Here is a 19,035-nt window from a genome sequence, read left to right as displayed (position 1 = left end):
GATACCCTGATGACGTAACGAAAGGTGATCACACTTGACAATGGCTGTACCGTTCACAACTCGTCATGATTGACATGTGTAATGGGAAGCAGGAACGCGTCATACAATGCGCACATACAGTATATACTACAGCGCACAGACAAAAAGAAAACATTTTCAGTGAGTATACGAAGCGTGCCGACAGGGAGAAGACACGACACAGACCAACCTGTCTGTTTTTATAAAAATGAATAATACTCATGGGGGGGCGGGAGAGAATGTCACAAACAACAACCACGAAATTCAAAAACATCAATGCTGTCAGTTTTCCATTGATTGCACATCGCCTTCTTCGTGTTATGTGCATGGCGAACCACCTGGTGTATTTGAACTTGCACCATGACGAAGCCAGCTTCACTTCTGATCGATTTTCTACATCAGGCAAAGTAAAATAAGGGAACGCGACTCCACACGTCGGGTATTATTTCCGGTACCCTCATAGGCTCGCAGCTGAGCTATTTTTGTACTGTGGTAAGATATACTAAACTTTGACCCCAGGGGAACCATATTCTGCCGTGTCAGCTGAGTGGACGTTTCGTCATGAGTGAAAGCTGACTTGACACTAGCCGTCCTTCAACTCTCTGGTTGTACCCGAGGACCTGTGAATCATACACTGAACTGACGCCTCTACCAACCGTGTCTGTTTAAAGTGACGTCTGTAGGAAAATCTACCACACGCTGCCATGGAAGCGAACAAAGGTAATTACACAAGGTTAACTCGACCTTTTCAAACCCGCCCTGAACCAACTCTCCCGATACCAACACCGCCCCATTCCAACTCGCCTGATACAGACTCGCCCCAAACCAATTTGCGATTTTTATGACTACCTCGTCCTGACAAATCATCGACTCCAAATAACGTCCGACCAAAGGTTCTATGTGCATTATGTCAGACGCGATATTCAAGACTCAAGATACATGAAATCGACAACATATCGGCCAAAGTATACGTGTAAAACACAGAATATGTACAATGCTATTGCTCAGGTGATACTCAACCGCGCATGACGACTTTCGCTACTGGGTAACAATGTCGAATATATTACTTAGGGACTGGTCAGTTTCTTCGGCCTGGGGGGGGGGCGGTGGATTCATGGGGAGGTCACCCTGTTTTTGACTTTGGTGATGGGGGGGGGGGGGTCACCATGTTTTTGAAATGCCCAATAGGGCGGCTCAGTGTGTTTTTGAATTTTGACACAGGCTCATCATTCCCGAAAATGCATCGCGTCAGCCTCAAATTTCATCATTCAGTTGCATTTTTCCGCGCGCCCTTCGGGCGCGTAACTTTAATTACCAGACATATTTCTCAGCACGCCCAACTTTAACATAGTATCAGGCATACATATATCAGAGATATCTGTATGTTCAATATTTTTCAGCATTTTTCGCATTACTTTAATATATCAGACATTTTTCAGCACGCCCTTCCTTTGCATGACTTTAATATACAAGACATATATATCAGAGATATCAGGATGTTTTATATTTTTCTCCGCGCCCTTCGGGCGCCTCACTTTAATAAATCAGAGATATATGCCAGAAATATCTTGATGTTTGCTAAGTGAAAGTGTACCGTCATGAAATCTGCATATCATATACTAAGCAAGACAAATTCCTGATACTTTTCTGTTCTCTCTATGATAATTCAGTATGAGAAAGCAACATGCACAAATATTTCACAATATATATTTGATACAGTGACTTATTTTAGAGATAGAAAAATGACGAGATATCTTTCGTTCTCATTGATGCAGCTGTTTTCCTTTGTGTCTCACGTTTTCTGTAGAATGCTTTTTTATGACCAAAATAACAGTTAAAAAGACAGTTTTTGTCATTATTAGCTGTGCTTTTATGGTTTCAATGTTACAAGAAAAGGTCATCTTCAGACACTGCACACATCAGATTGGCTAAAATGCCTCTCTATGGCTCTTCAGGAGATTTAATTGGATGGCTGGCAAGTCTTAACACCCATCAAAATTTTTGATTTACTGCTTTTTCCGTTTTGATATTAATGATTGACATCCATTTCTTTACAACATTTCAGGACATCTTTAAGATTGACACTTTGAAATTCCTATCTTACAAATGACATGTCAACAATTTCCTTAAAACACAGAATGACTGTTAAACTATAAATGTATGTAATATATATATGTATATATATACACAAAATGTATATATATATATATATATATATATATAGATAGAGAGAGAGAGAGAGAGAGAGAGAGAGAGAGAGAGAGAGATAAAATTTGTGTCCACCTTTTGTTTTACAGTTGTCGCATGCGGGGGGGGGTCACCCTGTTTTCAAAATTTGGAATAGGGAGGTCAGCCACTTTTTGACGTAGGCAAAAATAATCCACCCCCCCCCCCAGGCCGAAGAAACTGACCAGTCCCTTATATTTGTGTTCTTCATTTAAGTGGATAAAGAGCAGTTAATTTCGCATAAACGTGGTGAATTTTGGCGGAAAACATCTCGCGTGTCAATAGTTATTTTTTGACAGGCGCCTGTCAACATTACAACACAAGGTACGTGGAATCTATAACACAAGATATTGTACAGCTCGAACAACGGACGCATTGGTATCCGGCGAGTTGGAATGGGGCGAGATGGCTCTTGGCGGGTTGAAAAGGTGCGAGTTAACTGTCATCCATCACACACCGCCACCGGCCAATCAGGCATTATTTGTGTTGATTTTCTGTTATGATCAAGAATTGACATTAATAAATTATAAATATGAATGTTACACAGTGTGTATAAAAAGTGTGTTTTAACTCTTGCCATATTAAACTGAACATGGTGTCACTTGTATATTTTTGCATAGATTATGAACGAAATAAGGGTTACCACGAGTTGTTTACGTTAGCAGATTACAATGTGTAAAAAAGGATTTTATTAATCATAATCGTAATTAATCAATAATCATAATTATCACAACAATGGGGTTTCCAGACGGTATTTACACAAAATAGACGACATTGTTTGTAAAAAGGGTATTCTTATTCTGTAACATTCATATTAATAATGTATCGATATTCATAATAAATTGTTGATCATAACAGGAAAAATCAACACAAATAATGCCTAGTTGGCCAACTTTAAAAAGTTTCTTATACGATCGTATATATTGAATAAAGCATAGCCCTCCATTGCCATGAGGACTAAGCACTCACTAGAAAGGATGGGCAGAGAGAGAGAGAGTAGCAGAGAGTGATGAACACGTATGAGTGCTTACTCACCAGCATGGCAAAGGACTCGGAGGGGTATGCTTTATTTCATATGTTGGATTGTAATAGAAACCTTTTTGATCATCATTTATTGACTATACTTGTAAACAAACAAATAGACAGAAAGACAGATAAACAAACAAAAAGAACTAAACAAACACCGTTCTTTATTGACAAACATGAACACAAATGCAACTCTTGATCGGTTCTCTAATGTCTATGGAAATAGTCATACGTAACAATTAAGCAAACAAGGAGCTAGTGTTCCTAACAGACTGATAAACCTGATTGATACGCAGACCTAATGAGCCGAATACAGAGCATTTCAACATGCAAAAGTAAACAAAGAAATTGTGATCAATATCAGGACCAATAAAAATGTTAAAAGCAATCGTAATGCTTGCTAATAATGAAGCTTCATAAAAGTAATTGCCAGTTGTACATTACTCTTTAGGAAGCTGGCGCCTTGGGCTTACGTACTCTCAATGTAAAGTGTTGTGTTACTGGTGAAGTGACAGTGTCAAGTACATGGCTATAGTCGAGTCTTGATAATGATGTAGTTTATTTGCAACTGACCCGTAATGTGTATGACCTGGTTAAATTAACAAAATTTGGTGTTATCATAGTTCCACTTTTAGACACTTTAAAACTTACTGATCTTTTTTACAAAATAAGCTATACTCCTTGGTTTTCTCACAATGACAGGCAACTCCACATCAGACGGTAATGCTGCTAGTTATGAACTAGTGGATGGTTTTGAAGTAAGCGACGGTGACATGGAAAATCTGACTGAGGATCAGAAATTCCTCCGAGATGCGATGGACATCATTTTCAAAGAGGGCGTTGTGAAAGCACGTGATCGAAGAAGAAAAGGTAAGAATTGAAAACAGTCACTTTTGTCGATTAAATAAACCAAATTGATCGAGATATATCAAGGCCAAAAGAAGAGTTAAAGATTTTTCGAACAGATTGTAATATCTGAAGTACGACAAAACAGCTGTTGGAGAACACTTTTGGATTCCACTAAATTTTGGCTACATTTAAAGGGACACATTCGTCGGAACTGCGTTGCAAAGGTCGCATGGGACCCATATGACCAATGTAAACACTGTATCCAAGGTATGATGGTGATTGATGAAAGTTAAAACATGTCTGTCATAATCTACATTGTATAATTTAAATGTTGCAGCTATGATGATGAGGTGCATCTAGATATCGTGTGCGAAATACATTGTTTGTCAACAAGAAGCTCGAGTTCCGACGACGGTTTCCCTTTAAACAGTGGAATGTACTCAATATGAATGACAGCACAGATTAGGAATAAATTGACATATGCATGCATGTATGTATGCAAACGATGAATCAAATGATTCCCCTGGTCGTTCTTCTAATGTTTACACGAATCATTTGTCATTGTCTTTACAGTTGTGGAATATCGTGACCCTGGTGAACTGAACGAAATATTTGAATTCAGTATAAGTGAAGAAAGTACCGACTCGGAAAACTTGCTGGAAATACTCAAAGAAATTTTCAAGTACAGCGTCTTACCAGGTGATGACTCTCAACTTGAACTTAAATATAATGTAAATGACAGAAGTGATCTATTCAAAATAGACCTTGTCAAACAAAAGTCAGATAAAGAATTTTCAAACTGATGAAGGAGTTAATTCACATTTTCAATGTACGTATGTCAAAGAATAAATAATTTATTTTTCCCCTTGTAGCCAAACCTCATTCTGAATATGTCTCAAAATTAAAAGTCATTCGCATAGGTATTCCGAGACACTGCATCACATATCATTTTACCATTGACAAAACCCCAAAGCATACCGCACATCAATACGACACCGATTGCATGCACTTATCTAGTTATTCCTTCGCTAGTATCCTTCCAAGAACACCAAAACCAAACTAAATTAGTTTCCTAGTTCGTTCCGTGACAACGATAACTAAACTAAACTATTTATCTATTTATTCACTAGTTTTCTTTTCCTTCTGTAAACACCCTAACCAAAATAATTAATTTTATCATTGTCAAACTGGCCCGTTTCACAGCAAATCCAAGATATCATAATATGCTGTATTCTGGTCAAGATTCCTATGGCCTTGTTGGTCAGTGGCTTACAGACTGTATCAATCCGCCAGCGTGAGTATCTCAGGCCATAAAACTTGTCCTGTTTTCTTACATCGCACAAAATAACAATGAAAAATGTCAAAACGCATTTTAAGGCTATTTTCCTTGGATTGAAAGTCTACAAAATTCTAATATGGTGAAATGAAATACTATACCGGCTCTAAAGATGACCTAATAAAACGAATAACAACAATTGCGAATAAACTTAATGTACATTGAAGAATTGAATTAATGAGCGCAGCCACCCGTCACGTTGTGAATTTTGCACTTCTATGTTATTATATTCAAAACAGCCGATTTCGACATACGCGCCTCCAATTTAAAAGACGTAAACATTTGCCCAAACTTTCCACAATGAAAATTGTCAACCATTCCCTGAACAAATCAAGAATAAACATCAAGAGGTCACCGTGTAAAGTTCGGCACTCAAAACACAAATTACCCAACGTTTACCGATAATTAAAATTCAAAATGGCCGCCATCCCTGTGTAAACTCTGTGGAGGAAATTGAATGTTCGATTTTCGCAAAACTAAGTCCGTGAAAAGTGAACTTACTCCAAGAGCTTAAAATGAGAGTTTGCAGATGTGTCACCTGAGCGCATTCTACCTTAAAGGATCTTGTGGACATGCTATTTTGACTTTGTTATGTTAGAACCAGGTGGTCGGTCGATATCCTAGCAGGTTGTATTTCCTGTAACATCTTGAACTGTTTGAACGGGATATTGCACTGTCCCTGTACTGTCTAAACTTTTGACACCTACCCCACCTTTTCTACATCCAGATATACTTTTGAATGTGCTCCCGTGTTTACAGTCATGGAACAGGCAGTCTTCAAGACACTATTACAATATGTTGGTTACAAAACAGGAGACGGGATTTTTTGTCCAGGTACGTCTCAATATATTTGTCCAGCCATGTTCATGGTAAGTCTGTTTGTTTCCCTTGCACGCGTGGTTATCAACTGAAGCAATAAACCATGCATCTCAGCAACGGGTATACAACAAGATTTTTGACCAGTTCCCTTCATAATTGCATTAGAGGTAGTGAATGATGTACCCGTTGCTTATAGGTGATTTATGCTATGACAATATAACGGTAGATTTAAGTTCTAGGAATAAGCGTCTTAAAGTTCTTTTTCTCAACCTGACAGCCCTGCATGATCCAACAGTGTTGTATTACGAATAAGCTCTGTCATTTTTCAGTAATGACAAACTCAGAATGCTTATTCTTGCAGCCAATATAATGTCATAAGTTGTAAATATGCTACAGGAGTACATCATTAATAGTCGATAATGTGTGTATAAGTATACTACTTTGCTTCAAGGAGTTCAAAAATCCCATTATTTACCGGAATAATGAAAAAAAACGCCTGGTTTAATTATCGAAGGATGAGGTTAATATGAAACCATGTAGGCGCCATGATAATGCACTGATATTTTCATCATGAAAACATTCTGTACATAAGTAGACTTGTTATATGTGCAAATGTATGAAAATCAACGCATATATCTCAAATCAAGGTGGCTCAGTGGTGAACATGTATGCAATGAATATTGCAAGGTTCAAGAAATACGGTGCGGCAGTGAAAAGCGACGGATTGTTTGGATTGCCAAGATTGATTTTGTTTACATCTGAACAGGTAAGCTGCATTATTAACAGAATTATATTAAAGTAATACGCGTCTCGAAAGTGAAAGGCTTAAACTTTTGCTTAAACTTTCCTTATTGAAAAAATTCACCATTCTTTTACCAAATTAAGAATAAGAGTCAGGGGTTACTTTGCAAAGTTTGTTACTGGAGAAACAAATTACCTTACAGTTATCGATATTGAAAATTCGAAATGGCCGCCATTAACTCTATGAGGGAAAACAAAATTTTCGATTTGCGATAAAGAAAGACGATGAAATTTTTCTTACTCGAAGAACTGTAAAATGTGCCCTCATAAGTGTTACATCAGTATAGAATTATAATAGTAAAAAATTGACAGTCTGTGTATCTGTCCCGGGGTGCATTCTACCATTAAACAGATATTTGAAAGATGTATAAGCAATAACCCCCGCTGAGGACGGGTATACCACGAGATATAGCACAATTCACGACATATATGCACGACCCGCAGGCGAGTGCATATATGGAGTGAATTGTGCTATATCGAGTGGTATACCCGTCCTCAGCGGGGGTTATTGCTATTATATTATATCATCTTCATGTTATTAATTTTGTAAACATTAATATTGATAAAAAGTGGGCCGTATTCAAATATTTATGGGGAAAGTTGTTTGCTCATAACAGTGGTTAAATGAAATGGGCCCCAGAACAAGCATTCTAACCTTCTCCAGAAACATCCGACACTCAAAATATACGTAGACTTGTACAACTGTGAATTTCGTATCATATCGTCAAACGAATTTTTATTTTGAAATTATATGGTAGAACAAACGTAACTGTCAACCGTACAACACGCGTGTTCAACTCTCTGAAAGGTCAATTCAATAAAATATTTATATATGGGTGCGACCTGAATCATGTGAATGAAATTAATAAATTTGTCCGCATTTCAAGCTGCGTGTCCGATGTCGCGTGCGTGCAGCTATATTTAGTAACACACCTGTGACCGTGAACAGCACTATTGCAGACGACATCAAAGGGGAGCACAACACAATTTTTAGGTCGTGCAAAATTCTTTAATTAATTAATCCAAAAATGAAATGAATGTATACTTACTGGTATGTATTTTATTATAATTTTACCAAAATATTTCTCTGATATCTAGATCCTGCACTCTCCTTTGTTTGCTTACGCCTTCACTTTTATATTCATATTCTGGGGTCAACGATAGCAGTGCTTTATGGTTTATTAAACCATGGCTTGCATAAATTAAAACCGATTCTCATCCAATCATAACATTATGTCTCTGGCAGAGTTGCACTGATATAATATATTATCATTTAATAATTTGGTCTCACGGCCGCCAAAACCACTGTAAGTTTTTAAAATCCGGTGTGATTATGTAAATGTTAGTTAAGTAGGATGGGGAAGTCGAGGAACTTGACAGGAGATCAATATATTGTACAGAGTGTTCTTGGTTATATCATATCCCCTCGAGGGTCTATGTTATATGGCTAAATTGAGGGACTGGAGAAACGGCAAAATTATTAGAATCAAAGTATCTTAATGAAACATATTTTTTACTATAACCCAAACTGGGATTCGAACCCCCAACACACTCACGGCAACATCGCCTAGCTGCTAGGCCTCACACAAAACCATGTCGGCCACCGTTTCCAACCAAAAGAGTTGGTCACGGTAACCGACTTAGATGTTACAATTCTGTGCGCGACTGAGCAACACAGTGTGCGTGGAGCAGACGACACACAGACACAGTACAAACACATATAGTAACATTGTTCCTGTTAAGCCTAAAACAGTTAACATGGCACTGAAATGTTAATGACTGTCATTATCGTTGGATACAGGGAAACGAATGTGTAAAATGTCAGTAGACAGTTTGGCTAAAAGTCTCATATTGACTATTTTATTTTTTCCCGTTTGTTTTAAGTCACACTACTCTATCCAAAAAGGAGCAGCTCTCCTTGGCATGGGTACCAACAGTGTTATCCTGGTCAAATGTGATGAAAGGTACGTTTTAGTTGACAAGTGGCAATTCGCATCGTAGCATTTCTTTACATTTTTTTACATTTCTTTACAATTCATTGAAGCCTGATAATTGCCTTTTACATACTACTTCTATACTTCGTGGCAAGCAGATGCTTTTGCAAAACAGTTGGCCCCAAAAAATGCGTCGGATAATTCAAAAGATAATGTGAGTCAAAATATAAATGTTTCCCAAGCTCATCCATACCACAGTTGTCAAACGGAGTCTACTTTTTTCCATTCTTAGGGGGAAAATGATTCCTGGAGACTTGGAGGAAAAGATTATTGCAACAAAGGAAAAGGTATAAGACAACAACTTCATATGTTTTGATCTGATAGAACTGTTATGCAACTTTGTATTTTTTATTTTCTCACCGCTCGACCAATAGTGATTCCTTAACAGTCGGTTAAATGTCACCAGTGCATTTTATGTCATCAAAACAACACCACCACCACCATCATCATCATCATCATCATCATCATCATCATCATCAACTGGCCACAATAGAAAAACGGACTTGATAATTAAGGTGACAGTAGATATTACTTCTCAAACATTTTGTTTGATGCATTTTTGTTACTTTGCACAATAGTCTGAATTTTCTCACTGCCATCTTAGGGTAAAGGCGTCAAAGTGGATTTATTCGAAATTCTTTCATGAAAGGCTGTCTTCCAATTTCCCTTGCAGGGCAACGTTCCCCTCTTTGTGAATGCTACGTGCGGTACCACGGTGCTCGGTGCCTTCGATCCTGTTGAAGAAATTGCAGACATTTGTGAAAAACATGGGATATGGCTGCACGTTGATGTAAGAACATCATTTTTCCCAGAAAATAGACCATTTCAATCACATTCAGGCTACGATCATTCTATACACATCTAGAGGCCTTTTTATAGTCAAATTTACATTTAGACGCTCTATTCAAATGGGATCATATACTGTCTCAAACAAATTTGTCTGAAAAATATTCCCTTTGTAACAGAATTTACCTTTATTATGTTACACAAAAGCCCATTATATAATTCTCAGAGTAAATATTAAATAGAAATAAAAACACTTTACAATGTTACTTTTCTCGAAAGTAAATATTCTTACCAACTTAATCTTAAACTGAACTATTAGGGCAACTCGCACAAAATTTGCAATCATATCCTAATATTCTCCTTTATCTAGCTTAGGAAACACTCATGACGTATGACCGTGTCACTACTCGTCTTTGACTCGTGGTCATTGAATCGTCTTGTGGTGCCTCTTGAATTACTATTATGGAACCCTTTTCCATGAAATTTACCTAAATAAGGTAATTTTCCTGTACTTTCTGTAGGCTGCCTGGGGAGGTGGTGCGTTACTGTCAAGAAAGTGGAAAGAACGTCTCTTTAAGGGAGTTGAAAGGTCAAACTCATTAGCATGGTCCCAACACAAGATGATGGGTGGACCAACTCAATGCACAGCCTTTCTGATGAGAGATAACGTAAGTTCTGGACGAAGTATAACTGAACATACCCTTGTATGTAAATAGTTTTATACCCTTGTATGTAAATAGTTTTGAAGCTGGGGCGAAACGTGAATCCAAAGTTACCATTCTGTTTTCAATTCACTTTAATGTGTGCAAGTGCCAATAAAAATTCAGCGAGTCTGATTTGCGTCAAGAAACGACAGAGGCAGTCAGCAAATTTCACCGAGCGTCATTTTCACACAGGTTAGATTGATGTACGCGGCCAACTGTTCCGAAGCAAAGTATCTCTTCATGCAGGACAAGTTCTACGATGTTTCCTACGACACTGGGGACAAAACATTCCAGTGTGGTCGCAAGATGGATGCCTTCAAACTCTGGCTGATGTTAAAAGCCAAAGGTATTTCTGGAAGGGAGGAAGAAACCAACATAAAGTTTGAAAATTCCAGGTAATTACATGCAGTTGATTATTTTCAAGTGTCGAGCCATCATTGCACTTTATGTCATTTATTTGACCCCCTTGTCGAACATCCTAACTAATTAGGGATTTATTCCCAATATCCCCTAGATAAGGTTCTGCGACTTCACCCCTTTTCCCCTGCATTTAGTGGTATTATTACAAAATGTATACAAATATTCCTGTATCTTCGGTAAGGGAACAGTTGGCAGTATGCCTACATATGGAAAGGTTAAACTTAAAACCTACATACAATAATCAATAATTATTGAAAATAATGCCTATTGTTTCACTGACAGTGTTTCTCACTTTCAATTTTCTGAACATCAAAAATAAAACTAATTGATTGTCTCATCTGCCCATCGGACTTTTGAATGTTTATTTCGGACATCGTAGCCAGATAGATCGTATAAGTACCTTTCAAACACTAAACCTTACAGTACAACTAATGCTAAAAACTTACAAATGAAGTATTCATGACAACTTACCTAACACAAGAAACTGCTTAATAAGATATTCCACCTGATTTCTTTTACAGATACTTTGTCCAACTTATAAAGGGAAGACCGGGTTACAAATTGGTCGCAGAAGTGAGTAATTTTCAGAAATAACAGTCCTATTATGGTGTTTTCATACCTGTCTAATAATCAACTTCTTTCCTTCAAGCACTTGGTACTTTGTTAATCAACATACAGTACAAACACTTTCACAGATTTTCAGAAATTCTGTTTGCAAATTTCTTACTGGATAGTCAACTCTGATGTCATCAACAAAAATATATAGTTGTAACGCGGGTAAGCCCTGTGCGCCAATGAGAAGTTTGTATCATGGCTGCCCTATCAATATCATGTTTTCTCAGAATCGTTGTACATTCGATGTCAGTGTTTTGAATTTCCGAAAAATAATTCTGTTACACTTCGAAAAAACGCCTGGTGCTGCAGTTTCAATGACCAGTACTTTTATAGGAATGTAAATTGTTCTGCAATTTAAATCAAAATCTGATGCAATTATTGTAATCAGAGTCAATAATGGCCCATGTTTGAAGTTTTTACTCCCATCTTTAATTGTCGAATAAGTGAGTGATATGTCAAGCATTTTCGTCTGACCAACAGCCGGAGTTTACCAATGTCTGTTTCTGGTACATCCCGACATCTCTGAGGAATATGGAGCACAATGAAGACTTCAGTTTGCTTCTAGGAAAGGTATGGGGTGAATCAATGGATACGTATTACAAAGAATGGACATATGAATGTGTTATTTTTCAGAATATGTTCATAGAATGCGCAAACAAGAATAAGGCCATTCAGGTAGCTTTCCAAGAAACTGTAATCTATATTTACATGTAGGTTGACTCTAAACAGAGATGAAAAAGTAGCAAAAAGTGCTGGGTAACAAAAATATTTGCCATTTTCGAATCACATCTTGTGTTTCCACAATACATGTGAATCAGGTCGGCTGTTACTTAAAATGTACAGGTTCACAAATTTACGAAAGCAATGTAGATGAGAAGTTATTACAATAGGAATGTATTGATAATATACTCCCTTTTAAGGCCCACAATTGGAAATAAGATACCTTAACAGGACTCAAGATAACACTTAGGGACTGGTCAGTTTCTTGGCCTTGGGGGCTGAGGATTCATGGGAGTCACTCTGTTTTTGAAATGCCCAATGGAGGGGGGGGGGGCGGTCACTGAGTATTTGAATTTCGACGCAAGATCATACAACATACATGCCAGCCATATTTGATTATTCAGTTGCATTTTTCGGTGTGCCCTTAGGCGCGTTACCATAATATATATAAGATATATTTTTTCAGCGCGCCCTTGCTGCACGTGACTTTAATTAAGTACATATATATATATATATATATATATATATAATATATATATATATATATATATATATATATATATATATATATATATAATTTATATTCCAAGTTTTGATTTATCTTTGTTGCTCCGGGGGTCACACTGTTTTCGAAATTTCGAATAGGGGTGTCACCCTGTTTTTAAAGTTGGAATGGGGGTCAGCCACGTGTTGACGTCGGCAAAAATAATCCACCGCCCCCGCAGGCCGAAGAAAGTGACCAGTCCTTTACTGTCATGAAAGAATGTTGACCAAGACTGAAAGATCCATCGCTAAATGGCGGTCTCTCCGCTCCCCTCTGGGGAGGGGGACGTAGAGAGCGCCCTCGAGCGACGGATCTCTCAGTCTAATGTTGACCATGCAAAGGGTAATTCTAAAGACATCAACGTGTTTGCCCTCGGTTTTTTCCTGTGAAGGAGTCACATGGTCAGTGAACGGTGCTCATGGCATGTAACTGAATTTGCTGTTTTCTGTAAAGTGATAGCTCTCTCTCTCTCTCTCTCTCTCTCTCTCTCTCTCTCTCTCTCTCATATCACCACAGGGCCTCATAAGTGCCTATTTAAGTCAATATTACAGCGTTTTTCTTTCTTTTTCAATGTTACAAATAATCCAGCTGAAGAGCACAACACTTGTGTAGCTGTCTTTTGTGTAGCGTGTATTGGCATGTATAGTGCGTCCTCGTAAACGTGACCTTTAGTTCCGTGACCTCTAGGCCCGGCTCTAGCCATGCCTACTTCCTGCCCTGCCCTCGCTATGCTTACTGTACTAATATAGTACAGTAAACACAGCGACGTCTGTACACGTGGCCAGAAGGCATGGCCAGAGGAATTGGCTAGAGGTCACGGAACTAAAGGTCGTATTTACATATGATCACATTCCCCATTGAGGGCGCACTATACATGCCAATACAAGCTACACAAAAGACACTTACACAAATGTTGTGCTCTTCAGCTTTATTTGTAACATTGAAAAAGAAATAAAAACGCTGTAATATTGACTTAAATAGGCACTTATGAGCCCCTGTGATATCACTGAACTAATGTCACAACACATGTTCACTTTAAACCTCGAACAAAATATTCTCATCTGCAGGTTGCACAAATCATAAAGGAGAGGATGGCTAAACAGGGCACACTGATGGTTTCATACACGCCTCTTGGCAACTTGCCAAATTTCTTCAGATATGTCTTCAGTAATCCCAAGACAACCAAGCAAGATGTTGAATTCATCGTCAGTGAAACAGAACGTGTTGGAGAACACATCACAGTAGATGAGTTGAGGGCCTACGAAACCGTCAATGATTCTTAAGATTTACGGACAAGGATTGTCATTTATCAATGTTATATCTACAATGGAAATGGCAGATTGATTTTTCTCCGTAAATAAAGTAGACCCAATAAAAGGGTCTTGTTTCTTACCGTTTTGGTCGCGGCTAGACCGACGACTCCGGAAGCTGGAATCAATGTGTACCAATCTTGGCGAAAGTTTTGCTAGCGGGTACGTCATGTAGCAGGCCATACAACAGACAATCGTCCATTTCACACCCAGCAGACGAATCACTGCGTTTGGCAAGAACAACCAGAAAAACATAAACTATATTATATGTAGACTGCCATCATCAACGACGCTAATCCCATCCGTTTATTGCAATTTACACTGCTCTGCAAGGCCCACAGACCGCCATAAGCAGAAAAACTGACCATGTACGCCAAGCCAAGGACAAAGATTCTTCCATACTCGCCTCTTAATTTTTCTCAGTCTGTGTGCGATACCTCTGCAGGCGAGCCGTCGCCTTCAACATTGCTATCAAGATCGCCCTCAGAGTCGGTTCTCTTCCAGACTGTTCCCTCTTGAAGTAATATATTAGTCCTTTGGGCCCTGTGGGCCAAAAGTACTAATGTGATGGCGCGGCCCAAAATGCCCAATGTAGTGGGCCGTATGAAGTGAACGCAGGTATCTCAAAAACGCTTCAGTAACTTTTTCTGAAATTTGGTCTGATGGTCACTTGGGCGTGTATCTCGAACGGTCTTTTTTGTTTTTTTGATTGAATCATTTTAAAGTAACTTTTTTAGCTTTTTTGTGAAAACCACTATTTTCAATTTTTTCCTCAAAACCACTGATTTTATTATTGTGATGTTTGGCATGGGTGTTTGTATAGTTGAAATGCCGTCAGAAATATTCTAAATTTGGTGATACATGCCTGGTATTATTTTTAAACTATATTTTTATTCATTTTTATTTTATATTTACTTGATTTTTACTCACTTTTGCTAAAGCTATCTTCTGCGCATGCGCAAAAATGTAGGACAAAATCTGAGTTGAAGAATCGCAACGGACGCCTTCTTGTTTCTCGGTCCGGTCACATTTTTTACGTTTTAAACGTTTCACTGTGTATTTCAATATGTTTCATAGTTATGAAGATGACAGTGATGCACTTTTGCGGCTGTCGTGTATTTTTTTGGTACGAAGGGTGCCTTTGATCGACTGAAGAATGATGGCCTCCGTAGGCGATAATCACCGGTACTGGCAGGCATATACAGTTCTACAAAGGAAGCAATCCACTAGCCCGTATAGGTCAGGGGCTCACTTAGGGGAGAACCACTTGATTTCTGGGGGTATGGAGGATTTTGAGAGAGAAAAAAATTGTCACCAGGTGAAATAGAAGAAACAAATTAAGCCTGTAATGGCTAGAGAAAAAATCTAATAATAGACAGAAGTAAAAAGGAATTGTCACAATGCTCTTGAAATGAGCCTAATTTTGGAAACTTCATCCTAATGTATTCTTTGCTGGCATGCTGCCATAGGTGCCGCAAATATTTTTACCACAAGCAAATCTTATGTGTTTTTTTTCAGCACGTATGATATAAGCATTCACTACTTTACACCTCAGTGCACTCGGTGTTTTCCTTGAAGTTCCCTTTTCTGACCCAAGAAATCATTTTTCAGGATTTCTGTTGCAGTACCTCAGTGCACTCGGTGTTTTCCTTGAAGTTCCCTTTTCTGACCCAAGAAATCATTTTTCAGGATTTCTGTTGCAGTATCTCAATGGCATAGGCAATATCTAGATGGGACTATTTGACTTCTGTAAATTGTGAAAATTTAAAACACAAGACAGGAGTCAATAAACTAGTTTTAAACCAATATATTATTCTCTCAATATAAATATGTTAGAGAGATTACAGGTAGACAATGACAACAAAAGATAACATCTCCCCCGAGAACTTAAAGAAATTGACTGTTTTAAAGAAGAGCAAGTATAGTACTAATCACAGTTGATTTGCCAAGAAAGTGTTCTATAATTTAAAATACTAGAATTTCCATGTTCTATATAAAATTTGATTTGTGTGTGCAGTCAATCAGCCAAGATCTATGGTTGTGGTCTATGCTTGTGCTTCATGTATGACATTTACTGTTGAATTTTGTCATGTTTTACTACCTTTCATTACAATACCTGGTTATGTGTTTCGTTTGTACCATGACTTCTGTAAATTGTGAAAATTTAAAACACAAGACAGGAGTCAATAAACTAGTTTTAAACCAATATATTATTCTCTCAATATAAATATGTCAGAGAGATTACAGGTTGACAATGACCACAAAAGATAACATCTCCCCCGAGAACTTAAAGAAATTGACTGTTTTAAAGAAGAGCAAGTATAGTACTTATCACAGTTGATTTGCCAAAAAAGTGTTCTATAATTTTAAATTGTAAAGATACTAGAATTTCCATTTTTTTCATTTGTTGGAATTTAAAATGAATATTACATAAAACCATCCTGTGATATGTAAAAGACTGGCTTAAATTTGAAAAATTGCACTGCTACTCCATTTGAAAAAAAATTGATGCAGGTCTGACAGTAGAAATAAAAAATTGCTGTCACTCTGACTGGGAAAAAATTGCTCCCATACCCACTTCGTCCATGCCCACTCCCCGGAGAAATCAAAAAGTTCTCCCCTTAATACGCGCATGCGCATATAACAAGTTAGCATTGTTTTGCAAGCTTCAAGGACTTTGAAGAATCAAACTGACGCCATCTTGTTTCTCAGTCTAGAGCGAATTTTGACGTTTTAAAGTTTTTAGCGTGTATTTGGTGATGTTTTGTTAATATGAGGTTCACAGTGATGGTACTTTTGTTGCTGTCGTGTATTTTTTGGCACGAAACGCTCCTTCGATAGACTGAAGAATGATGGCCTCCGGCCGTACTCAGTACTCACCCGGTACGGCGTACCGGCGAATCCATTGCTTTAGCAAGGCAATCCCACCGGCGCCTGTACTAATAGCTGGGTAAGAGCGAGGGAACGCTCTATCCTTCTTCATCCGTGTCATAACTAGCGTCGTTTTATGTTGATGTACTGTCCTTTCGACGCAGCGATAACTTAGTTTTCTGTTGTTTATTTTGGGTAATTTCGTCAGTTGCGCGTTGATTTTGACATCATTGTTGACTTCGATCGCTAAAAACAGTGTGTGCTTACAGCTTATGTGCTGATCGATTTACTGAAGTACGCGCACTTCAGAATCACGGCAAAATCCGACATGGCAATTTGGCGTGATCATCAGATCATCAGAGATTGCACTTTAGCATGGTCACGATAACTAATGTTGTTTGTTTCACTGTTGTTACATATATTTCCACTAAAAGACCATCATAATTTCCTCGTGGCTACTTGAAATTGTGCACTGTCAACATCACTATGCTTGAATGTAGTAGACTCTTACTATGAATTACATCGACTGTCACTGCATATTGCATATGTGTGCAAGGCACTCCGTATCATATCAAAAAAATGTAGTTATTGCGACGTTTGAGCTGCCAGAAGCAAGAATTTACAGTTTACGAGAAAGTTATCTTACATGTAAAACTCGGTTCTTCTGTGAACAAAGTGCAAGCTATGTTGTATCTATCACTGTGTCAGAAAATCAGAAGGAAACAACCAGTCAGAGAAACTGTGGTTAGGATGATGCTGTCCAATTTTAATATTTGTCTCTTGGCACACACCAGATACTCATAACTGTAAAACAACATTTCAATATCATATTCAGTTTTTATATTTAGTTTGCTTTTCACCATATTGTATGTCCTTCCCTGTACTTCGTAGTTCAAAATTAAATATATTTTTCGCCTGTATATATACTTGAGGGGTAAGCTTATTCAGTCTCATACATTAAAGGATGCACTGTTGACCTACAGTGTCCAAACTTTTTTTCATTGTATTGTAGATAGGTGTACATTCCAAATACTAAGTACAAGTGTGGCGAGTGTAACAAGCAAATGTTTTTAAGTCAATGGCCCAAATTTATTTTCTATTTGATGGACAATAAGTACACGTGTAATCAATGCCAACAATCCAGTTTAAGTTATTTGGTTTAGATTAGCCATGGTTCATTATATTACAATAGTTTGTGGCTAAATTTCTTCCCCTTCTGTATTACATAAGTTCACTGTTTCCTGTTATAGATATTGTTGATCTAATTGCGTCCCATCTCTTATTCTTAAAAACTATCTACTGTTGATTGACCAATTAGAGTGCTCAATTCAGGGTGTTTTATCTGCTTGTAAAGCCTTGGTCACCAAATTCCAGAAACGAATGACAGTAAAGTACTGTCCAATCAAAAGTGAACATGTCATATTCTGTAAACATCTGGTACGTTTTAATATTCAAATTTGGTAACACAGCGGAAACCAGCTGCAACACAAAATCTGCTGTGGTACAAACATAAACTAATGTGCCCTAGGGCATTTAAACTAATATGCCCTAGGGCATTTATAGGATGTTCCATTACATTGGAAGGCTATTTCACAAATAAAAGTTTTAATTCATATCCTAAACATGTTACATTGACAAAGGGGACGGTTGACGTAAACACATTGAAAACGAAAATATATCAGTTAGGGGCGATAGTTTTCAAGTCGGATAAAACCCTCGTACTCGGGCTTTATCCTATACTTAATTCACTTTCACACATATACTAAGGCTGTTGATACTTAGATTCCACACTTGAACTTAATTCTGTAGCAGTAACTAACCAGAACAAATAACTGTCATAATTATGTCCAAACAATTTGACTTTTGCAAAATTTCACATTTATGGCTAATAATAAACAGTAAGGAGGTACAAAGGACGTCGGTGCCCCCGGGCCCCATGTTAACTTTCTCTTCATTCGCAGCCAAGGCCGTCATTTCCCCCATCTCAATGTCTTCA

At 37.8% G+C, this 19,035-nt stretch overlaps 1 protein-coding gene across 2 annotated transcripts; it reads left to right on the top strand.

Annotated features, from left to right (window-relative positions):
• Window positions 1-546: 546 nt before the first annotated feature.
• On the top strand, window positions 547-18,050 carry LOC139125926 (cysteine sulfinic acid decarboxylase-like). Of its 2 annotated transcripts, XM_070692005.1 has the most exons (15): window positions 547-738; window positions 2,530-2,672; window positions 3,973-4,140; window positions 4,693-4,818; window positions 5,323-5,413; window positions 6,183-6,289; window positions 6,922-7,040; window positions 8,960-9,039; window positions 9,302-9,356; window positions 9,743-9,859; window positions 10,377-10,523; window positions 10,752-10,954; window positions 11,501-11,552; window positions 12,075-12,164; window positions 13,926-18,050. In XM_070692005.1, exons 3-15 carry the CDS (start codon window positions 4,044-4,046, stop codon window positions 14,139-14,141), a joined length of 1,500 nt encoding a protein of 499 aa, XP_070548106.1. In that variant the 5' UTR covers window positions 547-738; window positions 2,530-2,672; window positions 3,973-4,043; the 3' UTR covers window positions 14,142-18,050. The 2 variants fall into 2 exon arrangements, with proteins under 2 accessions (XP_070548106.1, XP_070548105.1); XM_070692004.1 differs by lacking the exon at window positions 2,530-2,672.
• The last annotated feature ends 985 nt before the right edge of the window (window positions 18,051-19,035 follow it).

Source organism: Ptychodera flava (assembly GCF_041260155.1).
Source record: "Ptychodera flava strain L36383 chromosome 3 unlocalized genomic scaffold, AS_Pfla_20210202 Scaffold_26__1_contigs__length_13983176_pilon, whole genome shotgun sequence".
Lineage (NCBI taxonomy): Eukaryota > Metazoa > Hemichordata > Enteropneusta > Ptychoderidae > Ptychodera > Ptychodera flava.
Note: the sequence above shows the minus strand (reverse complement) of the source record. Positions and strands in the feature narration are given on the sequence as shown.